The following is a 16,203-nucleotide window of genomic DNA, read 5'->3' as shown; positions in this document are numbered from 1 at the left end:
CCCCCTTCTAAACCGTATACAGAGTAGCTATGGGAACACTATGTTTGATTTTTGCAATGATTTCCTGCGTAAAATGGGCAATTTTAGATGGCTGGTTTTTTCAAATAGAAACTGGAAAGTTCAATGTATGCAGTTCATTATCAAAAAGAAATATTGACAATCTACATGCTGAGAGTATAAGCAGGAGAGTCGGAAGTGACTTCTAATGCTGTTGATTCTCTTTTTTATTGAGAAGCAAACAGAAAATTAAGATGGCTGGTTAAGTGACTTGCTTCTAAAGAAGACACAGCAAATAGTTGTCAGGTCAGTGAGGACAACTCAAGGCTACCACCAGACATTTCCACCACATTCCTTTAGCTCCATCCTTAGAAGAGCCAAGTCCGTAAAAGATGCCCAGGGAGGTACTGCACTCAGTGAACGCTGACATTAAACACCAACGATCTGTTGGGTGCAATGGTGTACTCTTTTAGTTCCAGCAACTCAGAAGGCTGAAGTGGGAGGATCTCTTGAGCACAGGAGTTTGAGGCTATAGTGAGCTATGATCATGCCTGTGAACAACCCTGCACTCTAGCCTAAGCAACATAGTGAGAAGCTGTCTCTAAGAAAACAAACAAAAAAACAGCAATGATCATGTTTCTTGATAAGTAAAGAAAATGCGATTCTCAGCCTGTGGATAAATAAACTGCACACGTTTGTTCCAGGATAATGAGGTATGCTTGCCCTGCCAGAGATGCTAGCTGTGTCTCAGATATCTTGTCTGTCCCAACGAGACACTCATCTTACACTGGCTGTGTGTATGTGGTTCACATCCCAAACTACGCAGGACCTGATTCTGAACTGGCCAAGTATTTTTCCAAGGCATCTGCTGGCAGGCACAGGCCACTATTTGCCGGTACAACCCTCTCAGCCAATCAGCTGATAGCTACTCTTATCTCTGTATCTTTATTTTCTTCCTAGAAACTTTTTGTACCTCTCCCTTTTTATTCAAATTTCTCTATAAGGTCCCTTGATCATGTCAACTTCCCCACTGGGTAGACTAGTTTACAGAAAGTATTGTCAGAGTTTTCCATGCCTTTGTCTCACAGTATTTTACCACTTAAGAAAAAAGCATCAGGAAAATATAAGGCTCTATAAGAACGAAAAGAAAGTATGTGTTTTTCTACCTTTTTTTTTTTTGGTCTATTTTTCTTACTGAAAACACTCCCATGCAAAACCAGACTGCAAGCATTTTGTCAGTGGTGTTGATATTGATGGATTGAAGCTCCATGTGGACAAACAGCCAATGTTGTTAGTCAGTGATTTTTTTAATATTGTTATAGAAAAGACATCCATATCCAGACCCCAAGAGAGGGTTCTTGGATCTCGCGCAAGAAAGACTTCAGGGTGAGTCTGTAAAGTGAAAGCAAGCTTATTAGGAAAGTTGAGGAATAAAAGAATGGCTACTCCATAGACAGAGCAGCCCTTAGGGCTGCTGGTTGTCCATTTTTATGGTTATTTCTTGTTTATATGCTAAACAAAGGATGGATTATTCATGCCTCCCCTTTTTAGATCATATAGGGTAACTTCCTGACGTTGCCATGGCATTTATAAACTGTCATGGCGCTGGTGGGAGTGTAGCAGTGAGGACGGCCAGAGGTCACTCTCATCGCCATCTTGGTTTTGGTGGGTTTTTGCCAGCTTCTTTACTGCAACCTGTTTTATCAGCAAGGTCTTTATGACTGGTATTTTGTGCTGACCTTCTATCTTGTCCTGTGACTTAGAATGCCTTAATCATCTAGGAATGCAGCCCAGTAGGTTTCAGCCTCATCTTACCCAGCTCGAGATGGAGTTGCTCTGGTTCCAACACCTCCGACAATATCATTTGTATGAAAAGTTCATGCAACTTGGGCCAAGATGTTCCACTGAAAAATGAGCACATCATAAAAGGACCATTATGACATGTTCCTTACATTTTCCCTCCAGCTGCTTCCCCGAAGCCAAAGCTTTTCACTCTTCTGCACCTGCAAGCTGAGTTCCTCCAAGCGCTACTCCCTGTTCCTCCTCAGTCCCCTTTCTTCTTACTGCCTGCTCTGCTGTTTCCATTTTCAGGCCAGTCCCACTCTCCCCTTTAAGAATCACCTCCCCCAAAGAGCTTTTATGCAATATACTAAGATTGCACCCTTTCTCTATTCTGGTGTAATAAACCATCCATAGTCTTTCCTTGCACTTGGCATAGCCGATAGCCATCTAATTGTATATTTCTTTCCTTTTAGACTGCTTGGTAGCACATATTGTACTTTTTCATAGTATATCACCAGTAAGTGCTCACCTAGCCTAGCACAGTAGCTGATACAAGGTAGATTTTCAATCATTGCTCAAGCTTGTAAATGAGAGTGTGGAACTCAATTTAGTTGTTAACCACTCCTTTTGCTGGGTGTCTTATAGTACAAATAGAGGGGAAAGTATCAAATCATTTTAATACTATGAAATTTCTGAACTAACTTTTCTGATACAGAAATCGTAGAAACTACTTTTAATTCATATACCTAAGAGAAAGATTCCAAGATGTATAATAACAATATCATAAAAGACTATACGTTTCCCTGGGGAAATGTGATTTCTTGGATGTTAGATGTTTATGAGGAAAATCACCTAAAAATTATGAAAATGAAGACTCGGGGGTCCTAGAATACTTACCACTAAGTAAATAAGCCTTTGCTATAATTATTTTCTATTGTCTGTACAAAAGCCAAAGCAAGCAGATTCCAATTTAGTGTTTAAAAAAGTATAAGAATAAAGTGGTTTTAAAATGTTCCTATCATGGCTTAGTCTAAAAGATCACAGGTCTTTTCAGGTGTAGATCAATTTTTTTTTAAAGGAAATCACTGAATGAGGAAATTTGTCTTTTCTGGCAGTTTTAGAATTGGGCAGGAGCATTTACAGAAGTCTCTGATGTTCTTGATTCATTTGAAGCACTGGAATTCAGGCACATGGAGAGGAAGATTACATAGCACTCAGCAATCTGTTTGTTTGTTTGTTTGTTTTTGTGACAGAATCTTACTCTGTCACCCAGGCTGGAATGCAGCGGTGTGATCTCAGCTCACTGCAACCTCCATCTCCTGGGTTCAAGGAATTCTCCTGCCTCAGCCTCCTGAGTACCTGGGATTACAGGCGCCTGCCACAGCGCCTGGCTTATTTTTGTGTTTTTAGAAGAGATGAGGTTTCACCATCTTGGTCAGGCTGGTCTTGAACTCCTGATGTCGTGATCCACCTGCCTTGGCCCCCAAAGTGTTGGTATCACAGGTGTGAGCCACCGCATCTGGCCTCAGCTGTCTTACTTAGTACTCAGGTGTCAACATTCGATCCCTTGATGCCTTAGCTCTTCTTTTTCTAAGGCCTGCTTCTCTTTCTAAAGATTCTCCAGTGATTATGACAGTGAGGTCAAGATCCTGGATTCATTTCCATTTTGAATGAGTTCGCTTCACTCTGTTCCATGGCCATTGAATATCTCATTAATCTTGGGATTACAGGGGGTATTGAGTGGTAAATTATTGATTCTCTACTTACTCATATTTTATTGAGCACCTATTACATGCCAGCCATAAAGCTTCCACTGGGTTTAGAGAGATGAGCAAGACTGAGTCCTGGACACTCACAATCAGGAAGTGGAGGGAGATTGCACAGGGAATGGCAGTACGGTGCTCAGTCTACTGACTGGCATTCAGTTAGTGCTGACCTTCATCCCAATCATCCTAATTATAAAATAAGTATTAATCATCACATTTTAGGGAAGGAAACTGAGGCATGGAGAAGCCAAGTAATTTGGCGAAGGTCGCACACCCGGTAAAGGGTATTTCAACTCTTGAATATACCTCTATTCCGACTGATTCTACACGTTCCTGCCTTTAGTGGAGGTAAGGAAGTAACTCTCTCCGTGATGTCCCTTTAAGGAAGGAAGGATGCTTTCTCAGATGAAGGAGAAGAAGTTCTTTCATCAACTTGGACTGCTGTAACAAAATACCACAGTCTGGCGGCTTAAACAAGACATTTATTTCTCATCACTCTGAAGGCGTGAAGTCCAAGATCAGGGTGCCAGCATGGCTGGGTTTGAGGAGGGCTCTCTTCAGGGTTGCAGATGGCTTTGTATTTTGTACTCTTGCTGGCAGAAAGAGAATGAACTCTCTCCTCCTTTTCTCATAAAGTCACTAATCCTATCATGGCGACCCTACTCTCATGACCTCATCTAAATTTATTTACTTCCTCAAGTCTCCATCTTCAAATTCTCTCACACTTTGGGGGTTAGGGGTTCAACATATGAATTTGAGTGAGTGAGCACATTCAGTCCATGGTAAGTAGGAAGGCTATTTATTCAAGTTAGAGGAAACAGGATTGCAAAGAAGGGCCTTGAGGGATGGTAATAACTTTTCCTTTAGAGGACTTCAGCATTTTTTCAAAATTTCTGGCAGACATAGCAGGAGGAGCCAGAATGGGAAGATTTGAACCTAGAAGATACAGAGGGATCAGTGCCAAGCAACTTTGAAAAACACAACAAACATAAGACTAGTGGTAGTGGATTCTCCAGACAGCCCTGAATTAAAATCTTGAACCTATCATTTACTGGCTCTTTAATTTCTGGAATGTGCTTTAACCTCTCTGAGCCTCATCTGTAAAATACAACATAGAGATTGCTGGGAAGACAGAGGAAAGAACACATGTGAGGGCTAAGCCATTGCCTGACTTGCAGAACCTGCTCATTGAAAGTAGCCGCTCAGAGGGACCAGGAGTCTTACCTTTCTTAATCTGGCTGCGTATCACAGCATCCCAGTGGGCTTTATTTTTTAAAATTTATTATTAAAAACATTTGTTTATTTTTGAGAGACAAGGGTGGAGAATGTCTCGCTATGTTGCCCAGGCTGGATTTGAACTCTTGGGCTCAAGCGATCCTCTTGTGTAACAGGGATTACACAGTGTGCCACTGCACCCAGCTTTAGTGGGCTTTAAAAAACACTGATGCCTGTGTCCACCCTTAGGGATCCTCATTCAGCTGGTCTGGTTTGGAATCCTAGCATGGGTGTTATGTTTTGGCTCTCCAAGTGGTTCTGATGTGTGGCAGAGATCGGGGCCACTGACCTGCCTCCCTTCCCTACTGAGGGAGACGTGGGCAGGGGAGGACCTTGGAGCTGGAGATTAGGCCCTGTGTGCTCACCTGGTCCCCTGGGGTGGGCACTGAGTGTCTTTGTACACAGGACCTCAGTCCCCTCAGCTCTGTGACCTTGAGGATTCTGGTGACGACTGTTTCAAAGTTGCAATGGACTATTATTACTCCTGTTACTGTAGCCACCACCCATAGGACCACTAATACTGCAAAACCACCCTTCCTGGCACCCAGGAAGCCTCCCTCCTAAACCCTAGGCTTCTTGGAAGGAGCAAGTGAGATAATGAACATGGGAATGCTTTCAACCCTGTGTGAAGAAACTCATGCTTCTCCTGCTTCAAGGACTTTCTCAAGGTCACTGCCAGAGTGGAAAGTGGAATCCCTGCCCCTTCTGTCCAGTGTGCTTCCTCCATGAAGCATCTCCTGAATCGGGCAATGTTTAAGGGTGGGAGGTTAATAAACTCCATCTGATCTAAGAGTTCTTAGCGTCCAGAAAACAAATCAATGGGCCACGCTGAGCACTGGACTTTGCTTGGCATGTTCACGATTGTGGGGTTCAGATGCAGAGATACTGTACAGCTTGTCCTTCTGCTTTGGTGCAGGCACTACTATATTTTTAGACCTGCCCGACACTGCCAAGACAAGCAGTGTATGGAGATGAAGGCCAGGCTTGCTGGCCTGCACAACAGAAGCACATTGCCTAAAGCGAGGCGACATATGCTGGCGGCCCTCATTTGCTGCGAGGGAGGTGGGGGGTAGTGGCGTGTTTTGTTTTGGCTTCATTTGGAACATTTTATAGCACTTCACACTGCGTGTGCTTGAGGATGTGTCGAAACACAGGATTAGCTTTATGAACTAGCTTTGTGGGTGTCTGAGGCAATATAGCAAGTTTTGAAAAATGAATAACACTTAAGTTTATCTTTAAGCTGCAAATAAAATATTTACATTTTTGTATGTACAACAAAATCACTTATCAAAACACTACAAATTTGGAATTGTGATCATTTGGGTTGACTTTTCTCTCTATACCCTCTATGAAAGAAGGTTTGTTCTGCAAATTATATTATGCAAAATCAAGAGGAAATGTTTAAATATCTTAACAGAACAAACTGGTTTTGCTTGCAAATGAAAACCCGTAGAGACGCTTTTGATTCTTCCTGGTTTCTCACCACCTGTAACAACAGCAACACCAAAGCTTATGTCATCTCCATCCCAGCTGCTTAGCTCTGGGTCATTCTTTTAAGAGCTCCCACTTGGGTTTGCTACAGTAGCTACCTTAATTAGCTTTTCCTTGTTTTATTCTTTTTCCTAGCAGTTCATTCTCTGTATACTTACAACAGGGATACTCTGATACCAGTTGGATTGGTGTCTCTGATCAATGGTCTTGAGTACCCCCTGACACCCATGTGATAGGGGACCAGCTCCTTGGAAGGGAAAACAAAGCCTCAACCACTTTTCCAGGTTCCCCATTTTCTCTTCCCGTCATCCACCTGGTGGCAGCCGCAGGGAGCAGCTTCTTACCCCACATTCCATGGAACTCTTTCCCTCTTTGATTAGCATGACCTTGCTCCTGCCTTCTGCCCCATGAATTGTAGACAAATGCTGAGACCCAGCACCATACGCCCTTTCTCACTGCTACTAAGCCCTGAAATCATGGTCTTTCCATGCCATTCGACACCATAATATTCAAGCATACCTCTACTAGGTATATTTAGCACCCAGCGTTAAAAAAAGGAAATATGCTTTTCCTTCTGGGGAAAAGAACTTGCGAGGGCAAGGATTATGTCTTACTCTGGCAGTTTTTGGTGCCTTGCACGTAGAAAGCCCTCAGCATATGTTTGCTAAATTAAGTGGCTTCTGGTTGTCAGTACTGTGCCCATTCTCTAAGCAAGCCTGGCAAGGCCCCTCTTAGAGGCCCCTGATGAGACACCAGTTTGAGTTGTTGGATGGATGTGAATGACTTGGAATGGAACTTATTCTAAAATCAGCTACAGTTAAAACGTCAGGCTGCTTTTGCCTATCATCTAAATTAATGAGGTTTTAGTGCATTTTTTACTCTATTTCTCTGGAAAAAGAAATACTATGGGGCTTTACTTTCCTAACTTTTTCCATTGAATTCAGAACAGATTCCCATTCTGCCACTAGCTTCTTGCCTGTGGTAATCTTCACACAAGCACAAAAAGGCACATAGATACGCAGAAGCACACTCATACAGACACACACACATGTTAGTGTGCATAATTAATAGTCAACTTTACTTCATGGCCTTCATTGTCCTGTAGTTTTTGGTTATTTTTAAGTTTCCTTCCTGAAGGATTTTTAACAGATGTTTCCTTGTACTGCCTACTCACATCACGTTGAATTTGACCTTTCAGGTATACCCAAGACATGAGCTCCTTTGACCTATGCTTGAATCTGAAATTTGAATTTGTGATACAGTTAATACTCTTTCTATTATATATTTTTGTGGATAAAATTGAGACATCAGGAAGATAGATTTGCATTCCCTATATTCTCTATTTAACAAACTAGACAATCTCTAATGATTCAATGACTGTTTTATTTTATTAGTTAACTTATTTACTGAATATTTTTTTGAGATGGAGTCTCGCTCTGTTGCCCAGGCTAGAGTGTAGTGGCACCATCTCGGCTCACTGCAACCTCCACCTCCCAGGTTCAAGCTATTCTCCTGCCTCAGCCTCCCGAGTAGCTGGGATTACAGGCATATGCCCCCATGCCTGGCTAATTTTGTATTTTTTGTAGAGACGGGGTTTCACCATGTTGGCAAGGCTGGTCTTGAACTCCTGACCTCAAATGATCCGCCTGCCTTGGCCTCCCAAAGTGCTGGGATTACAGACATGAGCCACCGTGCCCAGCCGGTTTTATTTATAAATAAACAACAGAATACTTCTCAAATAATTACTAGAAAATACTATGTGTAAAGGGAAATGTTAGAAAAATATGAAATGATATAGTTACACAGAATATGTTGATATCTTATTTCAGCACACTTTTGGCTGATGATTTTCAGTCTACATCTACTAGAATAAAGTTATGAAATAAGTTGCTAGAAAATGTAATTCTGTAAAAGTTTAGTCTGTTTGGGAAAATAAACTGAATTCTCCAGAACTATTTATACAACATCTGTTTTGGGTTGATTGGCCACCATCCTCATTTCAGCACCTGCCCAAGGAGCTCTTCATAGGCCAATTTACCAATTGATAGAAAAATCATCAGAACTTACTCTCTTTAAAACCATTCTTTAATTCTTTAATCCTTTCACAGGTTCACATGTGCTTTTTTTTAATTATCCACATTGTGATTGTATAGATTACGTGTAAATGTATTTCCATTGTAAATCTTGCTTCATGTTCTAATAGGCACTAATAGAAGTTCAATATTATTGAAGTTAAACATTGAATTGTATCTAATGAGACAAATGGATTTTTAGAGATGCTTCTACTAGGCACAGTCCAAAACCTTCAAAGACAAGGCTGTGTAGTTTTACAAGCTCATATAAAGAACAAGAAAACCGGCCGGGCGTGGTGGCTCACGCTTGTAATCCCAGCACTTTGGGAGGCCGAGGCGGGTGGATCACGAGGTCAGGAGATCGAGACCATGGTGAAACCCCGTCTCTACTAAAAATACAAAAAATTAGCCGGGCGTGGTGGCGGGCGCCTGTAGTCCCAGCTACTCGGAGAGGCTGAGGCAGGAGAATGGCGTGAACCCGGGAGGCGGAGCTTGCAGTGAGCGGAGATCGCGCCACCGCACTCCAGCCTGGGTGAAAGAGCGAGACTCCGTCTCAAAAAAAAAAAAAAAAAGAACAAGAAAACCAACTCAGTTTTCTCTGAGACACAGTCAAGATCTAAGAGATTGAAATGATATAAATCACTAACCAAACAAAAATATCCTCCAAAAATTGTATAGGAATATAAAATTTTATATATATACCTAAAAATATATATAATTTTATATGTGTATATACACACACACACGCACACACACACATTTATAGCCTCTAAGGACAGTCTTTCAGTTTTCAGTGTTAATATATGTGTGTGTGTGCATATGTGTATGTTCATATATATATATATAAATAATTTAAAGCCTATCTCCACCCCAGATCCATGAGATTGGATGATATTTGTTAGTATCAGCCACATTGTTGACAAGACCATTTTATTACAAGGTGTCATAATTAATAATAATCATAGCAAATATACTTGAGTGCTTACTACATGCAGCCACTTTTCGTATATTATATCAATTAGTCCTCACTATAAACCTACGAAAAGAATACTGCTTTCCATATTAGAAAACTAAAGTCTATCATAGTCACATAATTAATAAGCAGAGGAGCTCCCATATCATGTTTCAATTCCCAAATAAATGCACTTAATTCACTCTGTGTTGAAGATTTTCTGGTTGGCTCAGTTTTACTTTACAGAGTGCATGAACTGTACGCAATTCTACAAGACAATTCTTTATTATGACTGCATATTTTAGTTCTGCAATCGAAGTATGGTGCATATGAAAACTATGTAATATAATTAGCTAGAAAATAGGAAGTTCCAACAAATTTTATAATATGCTTGATGTTATGCGCTTTTGAATGTTAGAAGCATAGGCAGGAAACAAAGCACATGGTGACGGCACTCAGGCATCTGACTTGGAGGCTATTTCTATGTGATCAAAGCTCTCCAAGCAGCCAAAGCCCTCTCTTCCTTTAAATACCAATCTGTGGTTCCTGCTTTGCACAGGGGATTCAGAATCAAAAGCTGGGCTCCTTTGCTAGAGCAAATGAAAGGGCAGGGACTCGCAGTGGTCAGGAATGACAGCACTCTGGGGCGCATTTGTTCTCCACTTCTGTCTTGCTCTCTGTTTCTTCCCCTGCCTCATTGTGTGTCTCCTCCCTTTCTTACGTCCCGTCCGCTGCCCGCTGCCTCGATGCTCCTGCTGCTTCCTCTGCCATCTGTGTGACCTAGTTCAGGATCCCTGAGCCTGGGCTTCCCTGGCTCATCTGGACCGGGCTATCAGTGCCTCCTGTGAGCTTCTGCTCTGCTGCTCATCACCTCGCTTTCTCAGTTTTCCAGCTCCTAGGGGATCACAGGGATGATTCCAATTCATCTTTCAAACTGTTCTTCAGAAGGCATGGGTCAGAGGTCACCATGCATTGGCTGTGTGTCAGGTATCTGCTCCCATTTACTGATGTTTTAGGTTTGTAGGAGTAGAGTCATGTGATACGGAATATGGCCACTACCTCTTTAGGAGGTAAATGAACAGAAAACGTTCCCATGAGAGATGGTATGAGAACTTCGTAGAACTTTCTGTATCAGTAGTCTACTTTGCCCAAACATGACTACTACACTCTAAGCTATCATTTAAAGAGATGTTCCAACCTCAGTGGCATATCAGAAACAGTGTACAGCCATCCAGTTGTCCCTCAGCATCCACATATAATTGTTTCCCGGACCCATCCCCCTGAGGATATGAAAATCTGTGAACACTCAAGTCCCTGATATAAAATGACATAGTATTTGCATATAACCTGTGTACATCCTCCTGTATACTTTAAATCATCTCTAAATTACTTCTAGTATCTACTATAATGCAAGTACTAGGTAAATTGTTGTTATACTTTATTGTTTTACAATTTGTATGATTTTTATTGTTGTATTGACATTTTTTGTTGTGTTTTTCCTAAATATTTTTGATCCATGGTTGATTGAATCCACAGATGCAAAACCCAGATACAGAGGGCTGACCATACAAGCTAAGGGAAAGAATACATGTTCCTATTGCTGAACACAAGATCCCCTGCTCTGCAGTGATAATGCCATCTTGATAATAACAGCAATAAAAGCCACCACATATGGTGGCTCATGCCTATAATCCCTGCACTTTGGGTGAAGGAGGCGGGAGGATTTTTGAATCCAGGAGCTTGAGGCTGCAGTGAGCTATGGTTACATGACTGCACTCCAGCCTGTATGACAGAGCAAGACTCTGTCTCAAAAAGAAAAAAAGAAAAAATGCCTTTTACTGGTTTCTTATTATATGCCATACACTTCATATACATTGTAAGTCATTCTTCTAATAGTTCTAAAGGATGGACACAAACATCTCTATTTTACAGAAAAAGAGACTTCTAGGAGTTTCAGTAACTGGTCCAAAGTTACCTTGCAAGAAAGTGGTAAATACTCAGATCACTCTGATTCCAACATCTATCTTTTTCTACTGTATTATGCTGATTTTTTAAATTTTAACAAATATCTTTTAAAGAAACTAAGACAAGAAATAGATTCTACTTTATTTACATGGATATTAATCATTTCTGCTACTCTTCCTCCATTTCTGAAGTTTAACATGAACTCTGGTGTCATTTCTCTTCAGCCCAAAGAACTTCCTTTAGCATTTCCTGTAGAACAGGTCTGCTGGTAACACATTCTACTCTTTCCTTCCTCACAAATGGCTTCACCCTACCCTTGTTTCTATAAGATATTTTCACCACATGCAGAATTTTAGTTGAAGGTCTTTTCTGTCAGCACCTTAAAAATGTTTTCCCACTGTCTTTTGGCTTCCATCATTCTTGATGAGAAAGTTAGAGCCTTGGGATTATTTTCCCATATGTTTTATGTCATGATTTTTTCCTCTGGCTGCTTTCAAAATTTTTTTTTTGTTTAGAGTTTTTGGTAATTTTATTACTATGTGTCTTGACTAATTTATAGGAGTTTATTCTCTTGGGAGTTTGCTGAGTGTCCTGTATCTGTAAATTTGTGTTTCATCACATCTGGAAAGTTTTCAGGCATTACTTTTATGAATATTTTTCTTCACCAATATCTACAGCCTCTGCTTTAGGACTCCAATGACACAAATGTGAGAACTTCTGATATTGTTCCACAAGCCTTTGAAACTTCATTTATTTTGTTTTCAATCTTTTTTCTTTCTGTTTCTCATATTGAATAATTTTTATTGCTTTATTTTCAAGTTCACTTACTCTGTCCTCTCTCATCCCTGTTTTATTATTGAGTCCATCACATGGGTTTTAATTTCAGATATTGTGTTTTCTAATTCTAAAAATTTATTTTCATAATTTATAGACCTTATAATTTCTTTCTATTTATTTCAGGAGTATTCACCCTGGTCTATATACAATGGTTCCAATAACTACTTTCAAGTCTGTGTGATAATTCATATATCTAAATCATCTTTGGGTTGGCTGTCTCTTTGATCATTGATCAGATTTTCATTATTGTTGGTATATCAAGTAATTTCAGGTTGTATCCTGGACACCTTGAATTTTATGTTGTCAAAATTCAAAGTGTTAAATTCAGTGGAGAATTCACTGTTAAAATTCTCTGGATAATGTTGATTTTTAAAAATTTGATTTTTTTTTTTTCAGCAGACAATCAACCAACCCAATCTGTCTCTTTCTTCTGTGGTGGCAGTTTCAGTGTCAATTCATTTTTCAAAGTCTATGTGATGCTCTTTGTGCCGTGCACCCTGGGGCACACACCACTCAGGGCTTGCTGTGGAACCTGGATGGTCTTCAAACTGTAATTTGGTTCTTAAAGACTTTGCTATGCTTCTTGGTCTGTTTCCTGTGCATTTGCAACTTGGGGGTGTGGTTGGTACTTGTGTAGGTTCAAACATAGAATTTTAGAGTCTTTTCTTTAGCTCTTTTCTCTGTGGGATTTTCTTTACACCCTCTGGCTCCTCAGACTCTTTTGCCCAGTTTCTCTGGCCAGAAAGGTTGAATTCTGAGTTCTGGACTCCTGTGCTGTGGCACAGTTCCGTGCATCCATGACACATAGCAAGCAGCAAGAGAAAGGGAAAAAAACATAACCATGATTCCTCCCTCCTCTTTGCACAATGAGGGTTCCTTTTTGTTGTTCCTCTCTCTAGAGGGTTGGGTCGTCATTTGGGATCTTAAGTGCCCACGCTTCCACTGGGGCAGCAGTGCAGACCTGTATTTACAGCTGATCTGGAGGCAGGACTAAGGGAATAAAAAGAGGAAAAAATAAACATGGGGATTTACTCTGGCTTTAAGGGGCCTATTTTCCTAGATTTCTAGGAAATGAATTCAACTGAAGATTTTTGCTATTCGCACCTTTTACACAGTTCCCAATTGGCTTGCCTTCAGGCCAAATCCATGAGGAAAAAAAGAAGAAGAAAACCAGATAACTTTGCAACTTGATCTTTGTTAAGACTTGACTTTCCTTCTCACTCCACTTGCTATTATTTACTTTCAGTCCTTATGTGGTTGCTTGTCATACTTACCTAGTTTTAGTTGTGATCAGTACAGCCGTAGAATGGATTTCTTATTCTCTGAGCTGCTTCTTGTTGTTAATGATTACACCCCTAGCACTTGGCACAGAAGCTGTCCTGTGAAAGATAACCTCAACCTATTTCTAAATGAAGTAAACGAAAATATAAAATGTGAGCCTCACCAATTGCCTAATAAACTGTGGTAGGACAAGGACAGCAAATATTTGGCCCACACTCTGCAACTCTTAATTTCCATACTCAAAGTTGACATTAGTGTCTCTTCACTGCCCTGTTCCCTGCTGAGCCTGAATACAACTGCAGAATATTGTCTAACAGAGCAGCCCAGGAAACCATGCCAAGTGGCCAGCATTGGTATGGGAAGTGAAAGCCTATCATGTATTCCTGTTTTCAGGACTTGGTTATTCATATAAAAATCCAAGCCTTCCTTTTCCATTTAACTGAGGTGACTCCTCTTCTCAAATTTCCATCTTCCCATCCTCTTTCCTGTAAAACTCCAGTTGTTTGATAGACTTCTTCTTTGCCAGGAAGGCTTCTTGAGAAAAAAAAAATATTCTTTGCCTTCTTATCAAGTTGTATATTTTCTTAAAATATAACTTGACTAATATGTTTCACTGAGCGTTCCCCCATCTATACTATCAAGAATTTATTTTAGCATTTTATCCTTTTGGAAATGATGAAATTGGTTAAGATTGGTAATTATCCAACTCAAAAATGATTGTTAGAATTCCTTTTTGTTTGATTACCATATATCGCCAAACCTACTATCTATTTATCACCAGCTGTATCCATTAACTTAGCCTTGCTTGTCCTTGACTCCTATAGACTCCTATACTTCTCATTTTGAATCTTTCTAAGTGAAAATATTAATAGAAAGAGGTAGGCCTTAAATACATCTGATTTAAATTCCCAGATTTGCTTGGAAAGCATAGCTAAATGAACTTCTTTTACGGTTTTGCTTGTCATTTTTTATTGCCTTAGACTGTTTTCTATAGAGCCAACAATCTAAATAGAAGTGGATATTTTTGTTTTGGTTAGGGGCTTGGGGTGACTATTATCAGCTCTCAGAGATAATCATGGTACAAATATATCTTAGCAGAAGATGTGAGGTAGTGTTTGTAAATAATGTGAATGCCTTTACATGTGTTTGGACATTCGGTATGAAACACTTCTATGCTACCCAACTGGGTACTTAAATGGGGGTACTCTTTAGAAGCAAGAACCTTAGGTCTTCTTGCTTCTAAAATGGAAAATCTTGATGGAAAAAAGAGCTCCCACAGTATATTAAGCATGTGTGTGGTACAAACATTGAGCAAAAGGAGTTGATTGAAGGTCACCAGCTTGGACATCACTGATTTCAAGGTCATCTGATAAGATCTGTTTGTTCAGACCCATCCCTGGCATTCTATCTAGCAGTGCCGTGGCTGAAATTAGAAAAATGAAGATGAAAGCAACTGACTGTGACAATCTGCTACGTCCACAATCTAAGTGTATTTTTCTTTCTTTTCTCTTTTCCTCCTGGGGTCTCCAGTTTACCGTGGTTTCTGGGCAGTCCTGATGCTCCTGGGGATAGTTGCTGTAGTCATCGCAAGCTTTTTGATCATCTGTGCAGCCCCCTTCGCCAGCCATTTTCTCTACAAAGCTGGGGGAGGCTCATATATTGCTGCAGGTATGTACAGTGCAATGGGTATGACTTTCAGCCATGGTTTTTCTTCATGTCTTTCTATTTTTCATTTCTATATTCAGGCATCAGCCTTCTAGTAACAGTAACACAATAATATTTGTATACAATACTTCTTGAACACTAACTAATAATATTTATATACAATACTTCTTGAACACCAACTGTGTGTTGGACACTTTCCAGGGACTTTCCCTTTTCCACATGCTGACACATTTAACCATCATGATAGTCTCTGCTCACTGTAAGGCCATTATTATAAAGAGAAGAACACTGAGGCTTAGAGGAGAAAACTCTGTCACTGACTCACTCCAAGGTGTGCAAGAGACTGTTAACCTCTTACCCTATTAATTTTCTGTCTGTAAATGGGGATCATAGCATATGTCTCTGTAACATATCAGCATATGATATGGGTAGGCATTTTCTGAGCTCTTCAAAGATAGCCCTGTGATGATATTTATGATAAGCATACACTCATGGTTTATCATAGGTACAAAAATATTTTTCTACATCACCACCATTCGTTTTCTTAATTGTTTGTTGATGCCAGGTGTGGTGGCTCACACCTGTAGTCCTAGCACTTTGGGAGGCTAAGGCGGGTGCATCACTTGAAGTCAGGAGTTTCAGAACAGCCTGGCCAACATGGTGAAACCCCATTTCTACTAAAAATATAAAAAATTAGCCAGGCGTGGTGGCAGGTGCCTGTAATTCCAGCTACTCAGGAGGCTGAGGCAGGAGAATCACTTGAACTCGGGAGGCGGAGGTTGCATTGAGCGAGATTGTGCCACTGCACTTCAGCCTGGATGACAGAGCGAGACTTTGTCTTAAAAAAGGTTAATTAATTAATTGTGATTCATATGAATTATCTGAATATATTATTTTCTGTGTGAAGCTTGCATTTATTTTAGTCAGGTTTCTAACTAATTTAATTCCTGCTAAAATGATCACACTACAAATAGAAAAGTAATTGAAGAGGTGAGTCTTGTGAATTTTAAGCCCTTTTCATTTAATTAGGAAGTAAAAGCCAGACCATTAACTTGGAAACATAAGCACAAGGCTATTATTTGTAAAGATAATTCTAGAAAACTAGCCAAACTTCAGTATG

The 16,203-nt window shown here is 40.2% G+C and overlaps 1 protein-coding gene across 3 annotated transcripts in view; it reads left to right on the top strand.

Annotated features, from left to right (window-relative positions):
- Positions 1-16,203, top strand: part of TMEM182 (transmembrane protein 182) — an 81,232-nt gene that overhangs the window by 46,407 nt on the left and 18,622 nt on the right. For all 3 annotated transcript variants that reach the window (XM_032177326.2, XM_032177325.1, XM_032177324.2), the window contains one exon: positions 14,949-15,086. In XM_032177326.2, the coding sequence (XP_032033217.1) occupies positions 14,949-15,086 (138 nt within the window). The remainder of the gene's footprint in view (positions 1-14,948; positions 15,087-16,203) is intronic.

This window comes from Hylobates moloch, unplaced genomic scaffold, assembly GCF_009828535.3.
Source record: "Hylobates moloch isolate HMO894 unplaced genomic scaffold, HMol_V3 SCAFFOLD_15, whole genome shotgun sequence".
NCBI classification, from domain to species: domain Eukaryota; kingdom Metazoa; phylum Chordata; class Mammalia; order Primates; family Hylobatidae; genus Hylobates; species Hylobates moloch.
The sequence above is the reverse complement of the archived record's forward strand: the minus strand, read 5'-3'. Positions and strand labels throughout refer to the sequence as shown.